The sequence below is a fragment of the Malaclemys terrapin genome, chromosome 3, assembly GCF_027887155.1.
Source record: "Malaclemys terrapin pileata isolate rMalTer1 chromosome 3, rMalTer1.hap1, whole genome shotgun sequence".
Lineage (NCBI taxonomy): Eukaryota > Metazoa > Chordata > Testudines > Emydidae > Malaclemys > Malaclemys terrapin.
This window is the reverse complement of record NC_071507.1, coordinates 8933466-8954468: the sequence shown is the minus strand read 5'-3', so window position 1 is coordinate 8954468 and position 21003 is coordinate 8933466. Positions and strand designations below refer to the sequence as shown.

The window sequence follows — 21003 nt, the reverse complement described above, 5'->3', positions numbered from 1 at the left end:
GGGGGGCGGCTGATGTATTACTGTGGTTCTTTGGCAATGTACATTGGTAAATTCTGGCTCCTTCTCCGGCTCAGGTTGGCCACCCCTGAGCTAAGCTACCTTCAGCAGTTTTTGTGCAAATGATCAAGATTATAAACGGACGTACAAAGTAGCTTTGAATGCAGCTTGCCTGTATTAAAATGTCCGGCTATCACACAGTATTTGTTTTCTGGTGTGCATTGGAATAGGTAGCCTGTTTAGCATAGACTGTATGCTTCTGAAATAATAAAAGTAGGATACAGCCCCAATTTTGTATCACGAGGGTGAGAGAGGTCAATTAAACCATTCTGGATTTTACTTGAAATTGACATGGATGTGTGACCTGCATTCCTTAGATAAAATATCTCCTGGTATAATTACACCTACGTTAATATTCATCTCCAGTAATTCCTCTCATGAAAGTTCTCAGCAGATGAATACCCATAAGAAGCATAAACCTCTCTCTTGCAAGCCTCTTAGACTAATCTTCCCTTCATATGGGAAAAGCAATTAGAGACATACAGCTTTCTCTCTAAGTGCTGTAGTTTTCTTTAAATGTTTCCCAAGGCTGACCGTATGGCCAGCACTACCCGTCCTGTTCGAATCCCTACGGTGTTTCTCAAAAGATGTTAGAAAATCCCCACTGAATTGTAAGTGTTTTTCTCACTCATCATTGGACCTTATACTCTGGACAGTGTATCCATAAAACAGCGATGTACCTTTAAAACAAGACACAGGCACTGTTTTAAAAAATAGAATCTGTATCGTGTTACAGGGCACTAGGATGTATTGTGATTCAGTTTTTGTTTGTTTGTTTATTTACTCTGCAGCCTCATTAAAGAAATATAAGCCACTCTAAAATGCAAATGGTCGGGGGACTGGTGGATGGCTTTGTTTTTTGATTACATGCAATTCCTGATTGGATAGCACATCACAAGTAGCTAGTGGAGCCTGATTCATCCGCACGTTACTCCAGTTTGAAGCGGGTGTAACTTCAATATTGGAGTCATGGGGTGAAAAATCAGGCTCTGTGTTGACCTGTGGTGACCTAAATGTGACCTACAGAGCTTGTAGGTAACCTTCAAAGTTCTACTGAACCTCATCCTATGGCTTGGAAGGATTAGATTTTAATTAAATTCTAGATTTCTCCCTCTACCCTAGTGGTTCTCAAACTTTTGTACTGGTGACCCCTTTCACATAGCAAGCCTCTGAGTGCAACCCCCCCTTATACATTAAAAACACTTTTAAATATATTTAATACTATTATAAATGCTGGAGGCAAAGCAGGGTTTGGGGTAGAGGCTGACAGCTCGTGACCCGCCCCATGTAATAACTTCACGACCCCCGGAGGGGTCCTGACCCCCAGTTTGAGAACCCCTGCTCTACCCCAAACAGCAATGGAAAACATCTGCATCAATAATGACAGGTTTCAGAGTAACAGCCGTGTTAGTCTGTATCCGCAAAAAGAAGAACAGGAGTACTTGTGGCACCTTAGAGACTAACAAATTTATTAGTCTAAGTACTAAGTACTATTAGAGACTAATAAATTTGTTAGTCTCTAAGGTGCCACAAGTACTCCTGTTCTTCTTTTTGCATCAATAATAATTGACACCTACAGAGCAAGAAATTTGAAAACGTAAGATACATTGTGCTTGTAAGTTACAATTCTCTCTGGCAAGCTGGTAAGAAGAAATTAATGTTATATAGTCAAAGTACTATGATTTAATTTCTAAATCTTGACTTGTTTTACAGTGATTACATTTTAGATAAATAATAGCTATTAGGTGAGTTCATTTTATTTCCAGCTAAGGCATAAATCTCAGTTGATTACACAGTTTCAAAAAGACTTTGCAAATCATTACTTGTAGACAATGTCTTTAGGTTTAGTTCTAAAATAAATTCAAATGTTATCTGTTAAAATGCATAAAAGCGAAAAGTAGAATCCTGCCTAACCTATGCATCTTTATTTTGGGACTGCAACCATATAGAAACCACTAATCCCATCATGCACTGCTCCTCCCAGTATGGAGAGAGATTTAAGGCTAAGGGTCGGACAGGCAAATGAACTGGGGTTGGTGAGGTCTTAATAAATATGGGTGAACATGGAGTTTGGGTATGGGGGGAGGGAAGACCCAACCAGGAATTGATGGGGTGGGGAAGGGGAGCTAGTGAGAGAACCAAGATCACCCTCTATCTCTTCCCCCCCCCCCAAAAAAAAACAAACAAACCTCCAACAACCTTCCACTCACTGTTCTGATCCGCTCAACAACCTCTCCTTTTGCTGGGGCATTCAGCCTTCTTCCCACTGGGGTTCTTACAGGGCTGGCCCCCACCCGCTGAGCTTGTGTCTGCAGTGGAGGAATGGGCAGAGGCTTCCGCTGCCCACAGCCCCTCCTGCAGGGGAAAAGAGGAAGCACAGCACCATTGATCTAGGTGTTGATCAATGAAGCAGTGAGAGGCCAGTTTTTCATGTTACGGGTGGTCAGTAGAGGTGGGATTTATTTACATTACAGAAGTGGACTCTGCTGTGCTTGGTGCCGTACAAACACACAGTAAGTGCTTTGGGGCAGGTATTGTCTCTTACTGGCTGAGTGGACAAGACAGGGTGGGAGAGAGGAAGGATTATTATCCCATTTTACAGAGGGGGAACTGAGCCACAGGGAGAAAGTCACTTACCCAAGGACAAGGAATCTGTGGTAGAACTGGGAATTGAGGCCAGATCTCCTGAGTAGGGGCCTTAACTGTAGACATCCGAGACATCCTCTACCTTTGTGGGTGTTAGAGCAGAATTTTTTAGTCTTTAGCACTGACAAGATCTAGAGGTCTGAACAAGACACACACAGACACAGTCCCTGACCTGAGGTACTAGCCTAGGTTAAGCTTTAATTCATACATCCCTATAGTGCCAATATGTTTGCTTATTTATTCATTTGTATTTCTTGTTTCTCCTTTTCCCTACATTGTACAGCTTTACATCCAGGATCTGCCCTGAACCCACGGAGCACATACCTCAAACTGTGAATCAGAATAGAATGGCAAAGTCCAAAGAGAACGTCCAGATTCATGCCAGGATTGTTTGCACATCTTTAAAAGTCAATTCAATTGATTCAGATACTTGAACTTTGGAAAAGTCCCACATTAATTATTTACAGGCTGAAAAATAGAGCTTAAAAAGAGTGGGATGTGAGAAGAGACTTATCCTGCGGGGTCTGCAAAATGTCTGGAAAACCAGTCTGTGTTGGTGATTTTGAACAATACGCCAAGAGAGTTCTTCCAAAAGCAGTGTACGACTATTACCGATCAGGAGCAGACAATCAACAAACATTAGCAGATAATGTAGCAGCATTTTCAAGGTAGGAAAAAGACAGTCACTCTTTAATATGTTGAAAGTCTTTAGTAGGAGTAGAACCGATTGGGGAATAATTTTTTCCCTGCCCCCCCCCCAAAAAAAAAAAAACGGAAATGAAAAATTGTTCACTTTCATCGACATTTTTCTTTGAAAAGAGAAAATAAATTAGTTTCAGTAACATTTTTTTGTGAACATGGAATTTCTTGAAAATTTCATTTAATAACAAAAACCAAAAATATTTTCCATCCAAAGATGGAAAGTATTTTTGGCAGAGTTTTTTTTTTTTTTTGACCAGCTCTTACTGGGAGCCAGATCGATTTTCCACTGAAGTCTGTAGAAAGACTCCTATTGACTTCAGTGTGCTTTGGAGCAGACCTGTTATAAGCAATATTTAATCTGCCAATTGAGATTTTAATTTTTACACTCGTCTTCACACATCTGCGATCAGGGTATGTTTCAGCCTCCCCATTTTTTCCGGGGGGCAAGTTAGAGATGTGGGAAAACTTCAAAACCGGATTGCACTCCAGCAAATTTGCAACCCAAGGTAACTGACACTCATGTTTATTGACTCAGACAAATGTACTAGCAGCAGCAGGTAACAATCTTTTTAGACCAGTTTCAACCTTTGTCAGATTCTCTTTGCGAGGATGAAATTCAAGGGGATTTATATCATATCTCAAAATAGTGAATCACTGCTCCTCCACTCAGTTATTCAGACTGCCAATGCCGTGCATTCTTGCAGGGCTGCTGAATCAAAGCTGTGTCCTATTGGTCCACCCAGGACAAACCATAATACCTAGTGCACAGTCTGAATGGCTAGGTTGCATGCTAGACATCTCTACTAAGGCCAGCCATTACTGGTGGGCAGTCAGAGGACCAGACTAGTTCTGTTGGATGGAGGCCTTTCTCAGGCCTGGTCTACGCTAGAAAATTCAGTGGTCTGGAAAACGCACCAGCACCAGAGACAAAAGCTAAAAAAATAAATAAATTAATGGAGATATCCTATCTCCTAGAACTGGAAGGGACCTTGAAAGGTCATCGAGTCCAGCCCCCTGCCTTCAGTAGCAGGACCAAGTACTGATTTTTGCCCCAGATCTCTAAATGGCCCCCTCAAGGATTGAACTCACAACCCTGGGTTTAGCAGGCCAATGCTCAAACCACTGAGCTATCTCTTCCTACTACTGAGCTATACCACTGAACTGCTTTTCTATCTTTGCTGTTTTCTTTTCTTTTCTCTTTTTGAGCGTGTGTGTGTCATATTGTCTTAAAGAAAACAGGATCAGACTTCAACGACGGCACCAGACCATTTAAACTAACATTTCTCCAAAAAAGGCCAGTTACTACCATCTTTTATACTGTCTAAAAGACAGAGGGATATTCCCAATAAATAACTCTGTGCAGCTAAAGGGAAGAGAATAAGGGATATGGCTAAAATGAAAACCTTACTCTTAATATTTTGCATTTCTAATGCTGAAACAGTTTTTTCCTTCTTTTTCTGTATCTTTAATGAAAGGTTAAAAAGATGTTAATGGTGGTGGTTATAACCGGAGAAAGCCAGCCATAACTTGACGTGAAATTTTTGGACCACACTTAGCCATTTAATGTAACAGGAAACAAGGGTTTCATTAACATCTTGTCCCTTGATGGGTTATCACTACGACATATAGAGTATAACTGATGCCTATGGAAGACATAACAGGTGTGACCCTGCCTGTTACAACATAGGACAATGCAGATAGCTTATCTCTATTACTGAAAACTAATTATTTTTAATTGTAAGTCCCCTTTGGATGTTCAGCCAAAAGGCTCACTCAATTAACTGCTCAGTTTTTTCCTTAGCAAGTGTTTATTGGCCTATTCATATGTGACAAATATTCTGCATTATATGGGATTAATTACCTTGGATGAGTAAATACCATTATATCAACTTTTAGAAAGGATGAAATGCAAACACCCATTAACAATGCGCATTTCCACTGAGGTCAATGGGACTTCTGCCATTGACTTCTCTGGGAGTGGAAGCAGGCCCAGTATATTTTTTCAGTGTTACTTTTTATAGGGAGGAGTCTTTACTGTTGGGAATTATTATTGGAAAAATCCAAAACAGCAGTTGTGGTTTAAGACTAAGAAAAACTGGCTTTGTTATGGTGCTATTCAACACTAGACCTCAAAGCACTTTACAAAGAAAGGTAGTAATCCTTGCCCACCTGGGGAAACTGAGACACACAGCAAGGTGAAACGACTTGCCCAAGGTCACCTAGCAGATCAGTGGCAGAGCTGGGAATAGCACTCACATCTTCTGAGTCATAGTCCAGTGCTCTAGCCACTAGGCCATCCTACCATATTATATTTAATATGTGCAGCTAACAAAGTCCTTTCTATTTGAATGCTCATTCTCCATTTAGGTGACTGTCAGGTGCTTACCTGCTCCTGTGACACTGTAAAATCAAAGGGTTTTTCACTGGTTGGGTGCTAATATATATGTAATTGTTAGAACTTATAGAGGCACCTTGAGAATATGCGATACTCCCATTCCCTTATCCAGGGGTTCTCAAACTGGGAGTCGGGACCCCTGAGGGGGTCAGAAGGTTCTTACATGAGGGGGTTGTGAGCTGTCAGCCTCCACCCCAAGCCCCACTTTGCCTCCAGCATTTATAATGGTGTTAAATATATTAAAAGTGTTTTTAATTTATAAGGGGGGGGGGTCGCACTCAGAGGCTTGCTGTGTGAAAGGGGTCACCAGTACAAAAGTTTGAGAACCACTGCCCTTATCTATGCATAGTATCAGGAAAGGTAGTCGGTTGGCATTTCTACGGGTACAAATTTAATGTAGTTTGGGTGCTTTGTTTGAGAAGTGCAACCTTAACTGCATTCCTGGATTTCTAGTGCGTATAAGTATTTTTAAACGCTAATGTTTCTGAAAGGTGACGTGCACTCGAAACATGGATGAGTGTCTGTAACCTGAGCTTCACCGCAATGATGTTTTTCTGCGGGATTCTGGAATGATTCTGAAGAGCGCCTGACACAGCGTTGACAATTCACCTCAGCTAAGGTTCTGCCCTGTTGTGTTTTGAAGCCTATGGAGAAGGCTGCCAAATATAGGGTGACCAGATGTCCTGATTTTATAGGGACAGTCCCGATTTTGGGGTCTTTTTCTTATATAGGCACCGATTATCCCCCAGCCCCTGTCCCAATTTTTCACACTTGCTGTCTGGTCACCCTAGCCAAATATGATAATAGATTTTAATTTTCCAAGCAAATGCTCTCACGTTGTGACTCAGTATTAATCAGGCCAGAGGCCCATGGTGACATGTTGAGAAGGGATGTGCAAATAGCACAATTGTATTGTACATGTTTAAAGCTTTCACTGTACTTTGGGTTGTCATGTGTGGTTGGGTGAGTACTATCTCCAGTCAATATCCTTCATGTTTCTGCCACAAGGCTGAATAAGGACGGATGGTAGTATTGGGTTCTGCTCCTGATTCTGCCACAGCTGTCATGGGAGCAAATTATGGGCTGTGCTTCAGTAAACCACCCATTCCGGTCGGGGGGGAAAAAAGGGAATCCTACTTCTTTAGCTCACAAAGTCAGTGTTCCAAAGATTCATTAACGTTAAACTTTACTTATGAAACCCCTAAACCTCCCATCGCCTTCAACAGAGGCAGAATTAGGCCAATACTTCTGAAAACCCTACACTAAAAGTCCAGATGTCACTTATACCTTGAAGACAAAGGAGTCTGGACTGACTGGCTTTAAAATTCAGGTTTTTTAAACTGCAAAGTAACAGCACAAAATTGAGACTGAATCAGCACTTGGAAAGTGCATGGGAAATGCACAGGTTGCTGTTTTGGTACATGATGCAATTATTTAGGTACATGCAGGAAATAGTTTCGGTGCCTTTAAATGTGAATTACTTTGTTGGATTAGGTTGGGTTTTTTTTTTTTTTTTGGTCAACTCCATGGCTGCATTAAGTGACAAATGATTAGAATGGTTATCCGTGAATGTCCTAGCAAGAGAGCGATTACTTTGGGATGTGACACAGCTAATTTGGTATGTACTATGTATGCTTCTGGAGGAGTGGCAAGCACGTATAATGGATTATAAAATGCTAGTTTTAGCTTTTAGGCAATGAGAAGTTTGAGTAACTTCAAATGCTCTTAACATATAATCAGTTCACTAGCGTATAAATGTCCACGAGAGACCAGTTTTTATGCTAGTCATAGTAACTTTCTTGTATTCGTTGATTTTTCAGTGATTGTTAACACCGATCAAGAACACGAGTCCATATTGCAATAAGAGCCAAGATTCACATTCTAATGTCAGGACTTTATTGCTAACAGTAGAGCTGTGGGATAACATGGTGGTGATTGTTGTAAAGATGAGATTTTTAAGGTCCGAGAAGATTTTGGGATGTCAGAGCACGTCATCCCTACAGAACATGACCTTGCTCACCTTGCATTTGTTTTTATCTCATGTCCTTCCAAGGCTGTGCTGCCTGGTGATTAAATTCACTCCTAAAGTTTTCTAATTACCAATCGGGGTGAACAGAGAATGGATTTTAGGACAAGGTCAGGGTGTCTTTGGCTTGATGGTACTCAAGAAATCAATCTGAAATCTCTTCTTTCAGCATTTTAAATGAAGAGCGGAGGGGGAGGGGAATCAAATCTCTGATAACCTGTTGTGACACACTCTGCTGTGGACTTTCCAAAGGCATTTGGAACAAGAGACGTTATCCTCAGGGACACGTACATGGAACAATGACTGCTCGTTTACCAAAGACACAGCAAATGATCATTGCCTTGTGGCTAGGTATTAAGGTCATTCAAATGACTGGACATATATATTGGGGAAGATTGAGAATGCAGTCAGGTTCAAGCAGGTATTTATATTCAGTTAAAAAAAAAAAGCCAGGAATGTTTAGTATTTTATACAGAAGTTCAAAGGAACAAAGAGGAACATTGCCTCTGGAAAGCCAAAGTACTTCACTGAGTAGCAACAAGTCACCTCATTTGGCATCTTCCTCTCCAAGAGGTGTGTTTGAACTGGGGGTGATTTATGGCTTGCGCTCACTTACTCTGGTCAGCATCTTCCTTAAGCCGGTCAGGTGTAAATTCTCAGCACCGAGTGCCTGCTGATGGAGGATAATCCCATACTGTGTAGAGCACATGTAGGAATTCCATCACACTGCACTGGGAGACTAAAGAATCTACTATGAACACGTGCATCATGCTATCACCCCATCGATAGCAAAGGGTGAATGAAATATTTTCTTGTTTCTACTCCAGAGGGATCTTCAGAGAAGCGGGTGGATGTACCCATTATTACATGGCTTGTTTGAATAAATCTATGGAAATTTCCACCGGTCTTTCCCCAAGAGGTTTATAGGTTTTTAATGAGGATACGCTGGCTGCATTTCTATGATGTCTGTCATCTAAGGATCTCCAAGTGCTTTACAAAAAAATTAACGGATTCAATTCAAAACAGCCTGTGAGATCTAATACGTTTCCTCTGGGTAACTGCTGAACCGTGCACAGCACCAGCCGCGACAGTTTAGGACAGGAAGTGCAGAGCTGTAGAGGGAAGTAAGGTAGCAGAATGAGTTAGAATGTGCCTGGGATAAGAAGCTTGATTTCACAGTATGTTTATCTAGCAGCACAGAGCTGGGACACTAACTAGCACTGACTCAGAGGGAACAAAGGAGAGCTGGTTAAAACGTATTATATTTAAATATTTCAATGAGATTTCAAATACTTGAAATTTGAAATCAAATAGGGGGAAATGCCAGTGATTCCCCCCCCCCCCCGTTATAAATCAAATTTAGAACTGATTGAAATTTTTCAAGTTTTGAAATTTCAATGGAATTCAAATGTCAAAATTTAAAAAAAGGAGGGAGGAGGAATTTAAGGAATTTCTTTTCTCTCCCCCCTCTCCATCTTTTCTTAAAGGAAGAAAGCCACTGTGACAGTCCCCAGGGTACAATCTGGACTGTTTGAACAGCTGTGTCCCCTAAAATCTCTACCCTGGAATGCCTCTTGGCCTGCTCACACTGACTTCAGCATGCAAATTCACTCCCAGCTAAATACATGAGCCCTCTGACCAGTCACTCATGAATTACATACAGGCCCACACCCGCTAATTCCCAGCCCCGGATCTTCCCCCAGCAACGTGCGTCTTGTACTGTCCAGCGCACTACAGAACAATGCACACTCAGACAGTCCATCATTTCATCAAAGGAAATCATGTATGCGCCAGCCTTGCTATTCCCAATGGAGTTTTCCCCCACATTCTAATCCAAACACACTGGTGAAGATAAAACAATAAGATACGTTTATTAACTACAGAACGATAGATGTTAAGTGATTACAAGTGACCATCACAGCCACTGAAATCACAAAAGTTACTTCCTGCATCACTTACATGCACCATGGTGGTTTTCCATCCCAACGACTGACCATTTATAACAGCTGATCACAGCACATGGTTACGCAGGCTACGTTAGCTTGAAAAAAAAAGTGGATGCTCAATAGATGATTATTAAAAAAAAATATACACGGTCTTGAATATATGTCCAGGAAATGCTATTGGTCCAGGGCTGGAGGAACCAAATGTGTCCTTTTCTTTATTTCATAAGAATGGGTGACCTTGTAAAACCGCTGCTGAAACATGAGCATTGGTCCAACATCTGTCTAGAACTTGCTCCGTGAAAACGTTTGAAGGGGAGAAGTATCAAAAAAAGGAAACAAAAAAGAATATTTTAGGAGCCATATATTAGTGATAGTAGAGGTCCAAGGGGCTGGGAACTGAGGTTGTTTTATTGGTTATTCTCCTAATCTGTGGATGTTTATAAACAACAACCAAACCTCCTGATTCTGCAAATTTAGGCTGGAAATCTCATGAAAACTGTCTTTTTTTTAAAAAGGATTTTGGTACGTCTGCGTCTGTTCCTGGTGAGAGTTGTGGTATTTTGGCACCTACAGCTTGATCCTCAGTGGTGTCCTTCAACAGAGCTACATTGGTTTACACCAGCTGGGGAATCTGAGCAGGGGTGCTGAAACAATGTGAATAGAAGTGGGGCTGAGAGCCATTGACTCAAACTGTAAGCCCTGTAGATAATGGAAACCACTTCAGGCCAGGGGATGCTGCAGCCCCCCCAGCACCCCTACTTCCAGCACCTATAGATCTGAGCCTGACAGAATAAAGCACGGCCAAAACCTGAAAGTAGAAGGTTGGGGGGTGGAAAACCTTTCATAGACTTTAAGGTCAGAAGGGACCATTGTGATCATCTAGTCTGACCTCCTGCACATTGCCGGCCACAGAACCTCACCCACCCACTCCTGTAATAGACCCCTAACCTCTGGCTGAGTTACCTCAAATCATGGGTTAAAGACTTCAAGTTACAGAGATTTCACCATTAAAACTGCCAGAACCGTAAGGTTTTATTTTAAGTTTGCCTGGAAAAGTGAGCAAAGGTTTTAGAGGGATTTACATTTTATGCCCTGTTTTATAAGCACTGGGAAAAAAGCACTCGGAGTGTCAGAGGAGACCAGTTGCAGTAAGGCAAGGAGTAAGTGTTGTTTGGTGGCAGTAGAACACACAGTTCACACCAATCTTCTAGTGTCTGCCCAGGCCAGAACAGAAACTGGACCTATGGCTTCATATAGGAAATCTCCGTGAACTCTAGTTTGTAAGTGCCGGAATAGAGAGGATGATGCGGGGGGAAGCAATGTCCCCTTCCTTGCAACCCTCAACCTATCCTTCAGCAAAACACAACAATCAGATAGGACAGGGGGAGGTCTTGATGGGAGTGGTAATTCCTTATTTAGTGGGTTGCTAGGCACAAGGCTGAGGGCCATGTCTTATGTGAATGTAGTGGATGAGAAAAAAGATAGATTGTAAACTCTGTGGGGCAGGAGCCATCTTTTTGTTCTGTGTTTGTACAGCCCCTCGCACCCTGGGGTCATGGTCCATGACTAAGGCTCCCACGCGGTTCAAGAACACAAATAATGCTCGCATAGTTAAATCACACTGCTACTTATTTACCTATTCCTGAGCACAATCTCTTGAAGAAAAGAAAAGGTAACATATTTCTCTTCCCAGGGGAGCGCTTTCCTGGAGAAGGAGGATGGTCTCATGGGTAAGATACTGCATGGACATGCAGGGAATCTGGGTTTAATTCCTGGCTCCGCTGCAGACTCTGCCTGTGTGACTTGGAAAAGTCACTTCATCTTTCTGTGTCTCAGTTTCCCCTCTATAAAACTTGTTGTGATTGTAAGTTTTCAGGATAGGGACCCTCTCTTATTATGGTTTTATAATGCCTAGCACAGGGCTTCTCAAACCGGGGGTTGGGACCCCTCAGGGGGTCGTGAGGTTATTACATGGGGGGGTCGCAAGGAGTCAGCCTCCACCCCAACCCCGATTTGCCTCCAGCATTATAAGGGTGTTTTTAATGTATAAGGGGGGGGGGGGGTCGCACTCAGAGGCTTGCTATTTGAAAGGAGTCACCAGTACAAAAGTTTGAGAACCATTGGCCTAGCACACTGGAGCATTTAGAAGGTACCCTCATATGAGTAATAATAATAATAGATGTGGTGCTTCAAAGGGAATCCATGACTCATAGCAGCCTGGGTGGCTGGACTCAGCAGTGGGAGCCGGGCAGCTTTTACTTACTGTTCTTTAGTTAAAATTCAGGCGCCACAATCTAATAGCAAGCAGCCATCCCTGTGTGTGCATTAGCAAAATACTGATGTGTGTCTTGTCACTGCATGCCAAAAGCACCCAGCCCTCCCTCCTTGTGTCTCACAATGCACTCAGGACATGCACCAATACCTACTAATGCACGCCCTCTTGTGGCCGGTCGATCTTTACTGTTGTCTTTCGGAACTCAGCCTGTTGCTAGCAGTAAGTGTGACTTGACAGACAGCCCAGCGTTAACGTCACCACATGCATATTTGTTACTTATATTGTGATATCACGGGGAAGGAGGGGGCGAGGCAAGGAGGGACCAGGACCCCACGGTGCTAGGTGCTGTACAAAGACTCCCTGTCCTGAGTTGCTTACTGTCTAAGCACATGATATTCGGCTTTATTGCGAGGCAATACATGACTCTTCTGGTACCTGTTCAGGAATACCGTTTCATGGCATCCATTTTGGGAATCTGGCCCTTATAAAGAACCAGAATGGTGTGCTCTGCAACGATGTTATTTCCAGGTGTTGGAATGGATGGGGCCCAATACAGGGGCTGGGATGGTAAGACGGATTCTGTCAGACTCATTCAAGGAGTAGAGTGTAATTTACCCATCAGCCCTGCCTAAGAGGGAGTGCGTGGCTGTGTGTAAGCAGTCCATGCAACAAACGGAGCATTTCAATTCATTCCATCCCGCCCCACTTGCTCCAGGAAGGAAGTAATCTTGTTGCTGGTACAGATCAGTAGCAGGTGACTTTCCCCTCTGCACTGGGCCATTGCTTTTAAGTGGGAGAGGGTGAGGGAAACCAAGGCTCTGCCCATTTCCTTCCCACCCCCCTGCTACTCAAACTTCTCCCCATTGCCTGAAAAATCAAAGAAGCATTTTACAATCCAATGCATTTACATGCCACTCCTCTCAAAATGTGCACGGGGCGTACCCAGTTAATTGTCACATAATCGCTCACCTGCTAGGATATTCACTGATCACCTGTCTACTCATTTGTCACTTAATGCAGCCATTGAGTTGACAAAAATTAAACTGTCAAACTAATTCAGCTAATCCAACAGAGTAATCTTGTGATTTGCATCTAGAGTAAACCCGGTGGAGAATGTTTTCCCCACAAGGTCACCAACGATGATGCAGTTAGCCCATGCCATGGAATGAAAGACTTACCTGGGACTCCCTAACTCCCCCGACTGGGTGCGAAGGGAGTAAGATAGCATAGCCATAAGGAAATAACATATTATAGACAGCCAATGCATAGGGTGTCAGCCACATAGGGACAAAAGTGCATGAGATCACTGACCATGCTGTACCATTTTCCATGAAATGCTTGTTTCCAGAGGCTCGCAGTTCCACAGGGAGAAATAATCGAGGGACGTCGAGGTGACCAATAATAACTTTTCTTGCTATCTGACATTGACAGACACCCATTTCTGCTCTGGGATGGAGACTCGTGTAACTGTTTTGCATCTTCTGGCTGTTTTTTTTTTAATACTGTATCAACTGATAATGTTCTTAGGCAGTGGGTTCTCAACCAGGGGTTGAGGTCCACAGAGGTCCTCCAGGGGGTACATAAACTCATCTAGATATTTGCCTAGTTTTACAATAGGCTACATAAAAAGCACTAGTGAAGTCAGCACAAACTAAAATTTCATACAGACAATGACATGTTCATGCTGCTCTGATACTATACACTGAAATGTAAGTACAATATTTATATTCCAATTGATTTATTTTATAATTATTATGGTAAAAATGAGAAACAGCAATTTTTCAGTAATAGGGTGGCTGGGACACTTTTGTATTTTTATGTCCGATTTTGTAAGCAAGTAGTTTTTAAGTGAGGCAAAATTTGGGGGTACGCAAGACAAATCCGACTCCTGAAAGGGGGACAGTCGTCTAGAAAGGTTGAGAGCCACTGTTCTAATGCTCTTCACCTCTTTCCTCCTTTATTGATTCCTTCCCCCCTTGCTTTGTGCATTTCATCAGCGTCACAGAAGCTTGGGATAGTAAATTAAAGCTAAAAGAACAAGGAGTCCTTGTGGCACCTTAGAGACTAACAAATGTATTTGAGCATAAGCTTTCGTGGGCTAAAACCCACTTCATCAGATGCATGGAGTGAAAGATACAGTAGAAAGGTGTGTATATATATATACACAGTTAAAGCTGTGTCCCTCCCTAGCTTTTAACTACACCCCTGCCTACCTTTCAAATAGCTCTCAGGGCTTCCTTCTCTTCTCAACCTGTCCTGACGATTGGCCCGATGAAAGGAAACCTGATCTCATTCCTTGTGAGCTGTGAATAATAGAGTTCATTTTTTCTCCCCCGTTTCCTTTCTGTCAGATTGAGGCTGTACCCACGGATGCTCAGGGATGTGTCTGTTATGGACCTGTCCACCTCTGTCTTCGGGCAGAAAATCAGCATGCCAATATGTGTCGGAGCAACTGCCATGCAGTGCATGGCTCACGTGGATGGAGAAACAGCTACCGCCAGAGGTAAACCACCACAGCAGAGAAACCCCTCTAGCAAATCAAAGAGATGAATCTTTGCTTTGTTGCTTGCTAGTGATTCTTTTCTACAGATAGCTTTTAGTTGTTGCTGTCAAGTTTTTTTGTTTTTTGTTCTCCCTCAGTGTGCAACAGTGATGAGAAGTCCACCCTACAATGGGGAAGGTTTCAGCAGCTAAGGCAGAGGGCCCAAGTTAATAACCATTTCATAATCCCGGTTTCAAAACAGCTACACATAATTGACACAGAAAAGCTGTAAGAGTGTTTTGAAACCACTGATCGTTAAGCCCATGAACAAGCAGATAATAGCCTCCGCTCGTTTGAGTCATATGCAAGCCTAATCCTCTGCTAGTCTGAGTGGGGTAACTCCACAATGGAACTACACCAGTTCACATCAGCTGAAGATCTGGCTTCTGTGGAGTATAAAACTGACCCAACACCAATTGGAATACATTTTGGTGCACAGGAACTTGTTTTGGGTCAGAGAGGGGGTAAGGACAGCAAACGTTTCTCTGTCCCCAGAGAATGACATTTTTCAAAGAATACAGATGCCTACATATTAATTCTATCGTGGATGGGTCGAACTGGGACACTTTGGGTGATCAGCATATCTTCCACCATATTCTCTTTCAGCCAAGTAAGTTCTGGGCTTGGTCTGCTATTCCTAAGGGAGTCACCACAGTTGTGCCCGTGTGGTGGTGGGGGGTCCCCTTTCTGGGGAGTTAGAAACTCCCACCTCTTCTCTTGAGATGGAGACCCCTACATCAGTCTTTGGGGAGGCAGGAATTCACCCATAATCACTCCATCACTGCGGTCAGTAACAACCTATCATCAGCAAACAGCCCAAGTGCCACTCCAGCATCACTCCCCCAGTCACCAATCGGGGCACCCCTTTCCTTTGGGCTAAGGCTGATTCTCTATGCAGTGCAGTACAACCTCACCGTGGACAGACAGACTAGCTGCTCCCTGGGCCTGTCCCCGTCCCAAGCTCAGAAACTCTGTTGCTGTGTCCCTGCAACAACAGCAGGTGTCCATCTGCAATGACCCTCCACCGTTCCTTCCATAGTAACTTTCTCAAGGTTATTTCCATCTTTTAATGTGACCAAACGACATCCATTTGCATCTGTTGATTTCTGACATCAGGGCCTGTTTCTCTCCAACAGTATCTCTAACGCAAGCATTTGTCTTTTTTTCCATCCAGGAGATACGCAAGAGTCTTTGCCAGCACAACATTTCAAAAACTTTAATTTTCTTCTTGTCAGCAGCATTAACTTCCCATGAGTCACATCCATAAATCGCTAGAGAAAAAATTAGGCTTTTCATCAGTTGTACCTTGTTACATTCCGATACACCACGGTTTCCCCACGCTTTCTTAAAGGAGACTATGGCTGAGCAAACTATCCCTAGCCTTCTGATTTCTTCGGAACCGCCTCCTTGGTTGGTGTGCATGATCCCAGATAACTGAATTCATCTACTGCTTCTCCAGCTTGTCAGTTAATTGTGGTGTCCATTTGCATCCTGTTTTGTTAAAATGCATGTACATTGACATGACTGTTTTCATTGCATTCAGGAACAGTCTGTATTCCTCACAAACTGTTTTTGCAGACTTGTTGCATTGCAGCCGTGTTGTATCAAAGGCCTGGTCCCCACTAACCCCCCACTTCGGACTAAGGTACGCAAATTCAGCTACGTTAATAATGTAGCTGAATTCAAAGTACCTTAGTCTGAACTTACCATGGGTCCAGACGCGGCAGGGAGGCTCCCCCATCGATGCCGCATACTCCTCTCGCCGAGCTGGAGTACCGGCGTCGACGGCGAGCACTTCCGGGATCGATTTATCGCGTCTAAACCAGACGCGATAAATCGATCCCAGAACATCGATTAACTGCCGCCGGACCCGGAGGTAAATGTAGACGTACCCAAAGAGAATCCATCAGCATATCTGAAGTTGGTTAAGAGGAAGATCCCAGCTCCTTCTACTTTGTCAAAACCTTCCAAGGCTTGTCTCATAATAAATTCTGTTTATACGTTAGAGGCTTGGTTACAATATACACCCTTGTCTCACATCCCTCCCAGTGGAAATCCACTCATTGTCACCGATTGCTGTTTGCACTGTGGAATGTTGTTCATAGCAGAGACTTGCAGTGAGTTCATTGGTATGCTTTGAAATCCATAGGTCTGCCAGTACTCTCCAAAGGCGGTCGTGTTGGATGGAGTTACCAACACGTGTTGGTCTATTCCTAAGGGAGTCACCACAGTTGTGCCGTGTGGTGGTGGGGGGTTCCCTTTCTGGGGAGTTAGAAACTCCCACCTCTTGCCTTGGGATGGAGACCCCTACATCAGTCTTTGGGGAGGTAGGAATTCACCCATAATCACTCCATCACTGCGGTCAGCACATGAAGCACATGATCAAGGGATGATTGTACCCATTGCATTTTTCAATGATGTGACGGATATTCGCCATTCAGTTGCATGTGCCTTGACTCTCTCTGAAACCAGTTTGCTGTGGTGGAACTTCTGCTTTTATCCGTTTCATGTGATCCTGGAGAATATAAACCAGAGCTTTGCTCACGCGTGATATCAGGGAGATGGTATGATAGTTACTACACTCCCTATGTCTCCTCGTTTAGTAAGAGCAGAAAAACTCCTTTTGTCTGGTCCTCTTGCCAATTTTTGTCATCCGTACCTCATTCTAAATTTTCAACATTAGATCAGTTCAGTACCCTGTTTGCTAATCTCTTTAAACAATTCTGCAAGCACATTATCTACCCTGGTGCGTTCCCAGCCTTCATTTTCAGAAGAACATAAGAACGTCCGTACTGGATCGTAGCAATAGTTCATCTAGCTCAGCATCCTGTCTCTGACAGTGGCCAATGCCAGATACTTCAGAGGGGATGAACAGAACAGGGCAATTTTGAGTGATCCGTCCCCTGTCATCCAGTCCCAGCATCTGGCAGTTGGAGGTTTAGGGAAACCCAGAGCATGGGGTTGCACCCTTGACCATCGTGGGTAGTAACCATTGATGGACCAATTTGCTATGAACTTATCTGATTCTTTTTTGAACCCAGTTATACTATTGACCTTCACAACTTCCCATTACAACAAGTTCCCCAGGTTGCCTGTGCATTGTGTGAAAAGGTGTTTGTTTTAAACTTGCTACCTATTAATTTCATCTGGTAACCTCTAGTTCCTGTGTTATAGGAAAGGGTAAATAACAATTCCTTATTCACTTTCTCCACACCATTAATGATTTTACAGACCTCTAATATATCCCTCCTTAGCCATCTCTTTTCTAAGATGAACAGTCTCCATACCCTTAATCATTTAAGTTGCACTTCTCTGTAGCCTTTCCAATTCTAATATCTCTCTTTTGAGATGGGGCAACTGGAACTGCACGCGGTATTGAAGGTGTGTGTGTGTACCATGGATTTATATACCATGGATTTATATAGTGGCATTAAGGTATTTTCTGTTTTATCATCTATCCTTTTCCTAATGGTTCCTAACATTGTTAGCTTTTTTCACTGCTGCTGAACATTGAGTGGATGTTTTCAGAGAACTTTCCATAATGATTCCAAGATCTCTGGTTTGAGTGGTAACATCTAATTTTGACCCCATCATTTTATATGTATAGTTGGGATTATTTTTTCCAATGTGCATTACTTTGCACTTATCAACATTAAATTTAATCTACCATGTTGTGCCCAGTCTCCAACTTTAATGAGATACCTTTGTAATTTTTCGCCATCAGCTTTGGACTTAACTATTTTACGTAATTTTGTATCATCTGCAAATTTTGTTCATCCCCTTGTCCAGATCATTTATGAACATGTTGAATGGCACAGATCCCAGTACAGATCTTCCAGGGACCCTGCTGTTTACCTCTCCCCATTGTGAAAACTAACCGTTTATCCCTACCCTTTGTTTCCTGTCTTTTACCCAGTTACTGATCCAGGAGAGGACCTTCCCTCTTATTGCATATGACTGCTTATGAGCCTTTGGTGAAGGATCTTATCAAAGGCTTTCTGAAAGTCCAAGTACACTATATCCACTGGATCACCCCGTCCCCATACTTGATACCCTCAGAGAATTCTAATAGACTGATGAGACCTGATTTCCCTTACAAAAGCTGTATTGACTCTTCCCCAACAAATCATCTTCGTCTGTGTGTCTGATAATGCTGTTCTTTATTATACTTTCAATCAGTTTGCCTGGCCTGCAATCACCAGGATTGCCTCAGGAGCCTTATTTAAAAAAAAATCAGGGTCGCATTAGCTATTCTCCAGTCATCTGGTACAGAAGCTGATTTAAGTTACATGCCACGGTTAGTAGTTTTGCAATTTCACATTTGAGTTCCTTCAGAACTCTTGGGTGGATCCCATCTGGTCCTGGTGACTTATTACTGTTCCAAAATCACCTCTCCTGACTCCTCAATCTAGGAGCGTGCTTCAGATTTGTCGCCTAAAAAGATTGGCTTGGATGTGGGGATCTCCCTCCACCCTCTGCAGTGAAGAATTCATTTAGCTTCTCTGCAACGGCCTTATCTTCCCTGAGTGCTCCTATAGCACCTTGGTCATCCAGTGGTCCCACTGATTGTATGGCAGGCTGACTGCTTTTTTGTAGGTTAGTTTTTGAGTCTTTAACTAGTTGCTCTTGAAATTCTTTCTTAGCCTGCCTTATTATACCGCAACACTTGACTTGCAAGTGTTCATGCTCCTTTCTATTTCCCTCCGTAGGATTTGACTTCCAACTTTTAGAGGATGCTTTTTTTGCCTCTAATCACCTCTTTTACTCTGCTGTTTAGCCACGTTGGCATTTTTTGGCTTTAAGTATTTGGAGTATACATTTGCAATTTGTAGGCACTTCACCCTTGTGACTATTCCTTTGAATTTCCATTTCATTAGCTTCCTCGTGTTTGTGCTGTTCTCCCTTTTGAACTTCAATGCTATTGTGGTGGGCTTCTTTGGTATTCCCCCCCCCCCCCCGCCCCATAAGCGTGTTACATTTAATTACATGATGGTTTCTGTTACCAAGCGGTTCAGCTATATTTATCTCTTGGACCAAATCCTGTGCTCCACTTAGGACTAAATCAGGAATTGCCTTTCCCCATTTGGGTCCCAGGACAAGCTGCTCCAAGAAGAAGTCGTTGAATGTGTCTAGAGATTTTATCTTTTTCATCCCTTCTTGAGGTGACTTGTACCCAGTCACTAGGAGGACAGTTGAAATCCTCCATTATTATTGCGTTTTCTTTATTTGTAGCCTCACTAATCTCCCTGGGTATTTCACAACAACCATCATCACCCTGGTCAGGTGGTCTGTAGTATATTCCTACTGCTAGACTCTTATTATTCAAGCAAGGAATTTCTATCCATTTCTATCTACAGTACAGCTTGATTCCTTTAAGAATGTTATTTGATTTGATTCTATGCTTTCTTTCACACATAGTGCCACTCCACCTGCTCTATCATTCCTCTATATCTTGTACCCTGGTATTATCAGGTCCCATTGATTATTCTCATTCCACCAAGCTTCTGGGATGCCTGTTATATTAATATCCTCATGCCAGGGACTGTAGTTCATCTATCCTAGTATTTAGACTTCATAATAGCACGCACCGCTTCAGCTTGAATCATTGATGGTTCTGGCTCCATACTCTCTCTTCTGTCATCCTTTATTATGAGTGGTTCTGGTGAGGGATACAGAGTGGCGCAGTCATCTCTACAATTGCATTTAATATTACCTGCCATCATGATCTTTTATTATATTTGATCACAGGGAAAACCTTTGCATAAGAAGTCTGACCACTGCGAGCGCATTACTCTCTTTATATTTCTCAAGTTCCATAATTCTGCCTTTACATATTCCCTCTTGTCTTGTCTAGTCAGCCTTTGAATCTGTCTGCTCAGTTGCTTATATTCTCTCCCATGTTCTTCCATCTCCAAGCCATTTTTTTTCACCCTTGTGTCATTTTTACACTAACTCAAACACCTTCTTAGTTAACTATGGTGTGGTCTGACACTAACTTTTCAGAATATGTGCTCTGATGGTTTCAAGCGTAATAATTTTCATTTTGTTTCAAAGGTCATTTGGGTTGTTCTCCTCTTCCCCTGGTGACAATGCCTCAAACCCATTTTGGACAGAAGCTATATAATTTTTGTTGATTCTGGACAAGTCCAAGTGCAGTGCACCCGTTGAATGTCATATCTTTTTAAGTTTTAATTTTATTTTTGAAGCTAACAGCTGATGGTCTGACCCACAGTCTGCACTCAGGACAGTCTTTGTCCAATGGACACTCGATCTCCGGTATTGCTACATCATTACATAGTTGATTTGGTTCTTTGGCATACACTCCCATGTGTAAATATCTAGGTTGTTGGGTGAAGATGGTGTTTGTAATGACCAAGTGAGCAGAGGAACAAAATTCAGCTAAACACTTCCATC

The 21003-nt window shown here is 42.7% G+C and overlaps 1 protein-coding gene across 1 annotated transcript in view; it reads left to right on the top strand.

Moving 5' to 3' along the window:
• The first annotated feature begins 2993 nt into the window (after window positions 1-2993).
• Window positions 2994-21003, top strand: part of HAO1 (hydroxyacid oxidase 1) — a 54165-nt gene continuing 36155 nt past the window's right edge. The window contains exons 1-2 of the mRNA XM_054024466.1: window positions 2994-3371; window positions 14399-14550. Of these exons, the coding sequence (XP_053880441.1) occupies window positions 3235-3371; window positions 14399-14550 (289 nt within the window). The 5' untranslated portion in view covers window positions 2994-3234. The remainder of the gene's footprint in view (window positions 3372-14398; window positions 14551-21003) is intronic.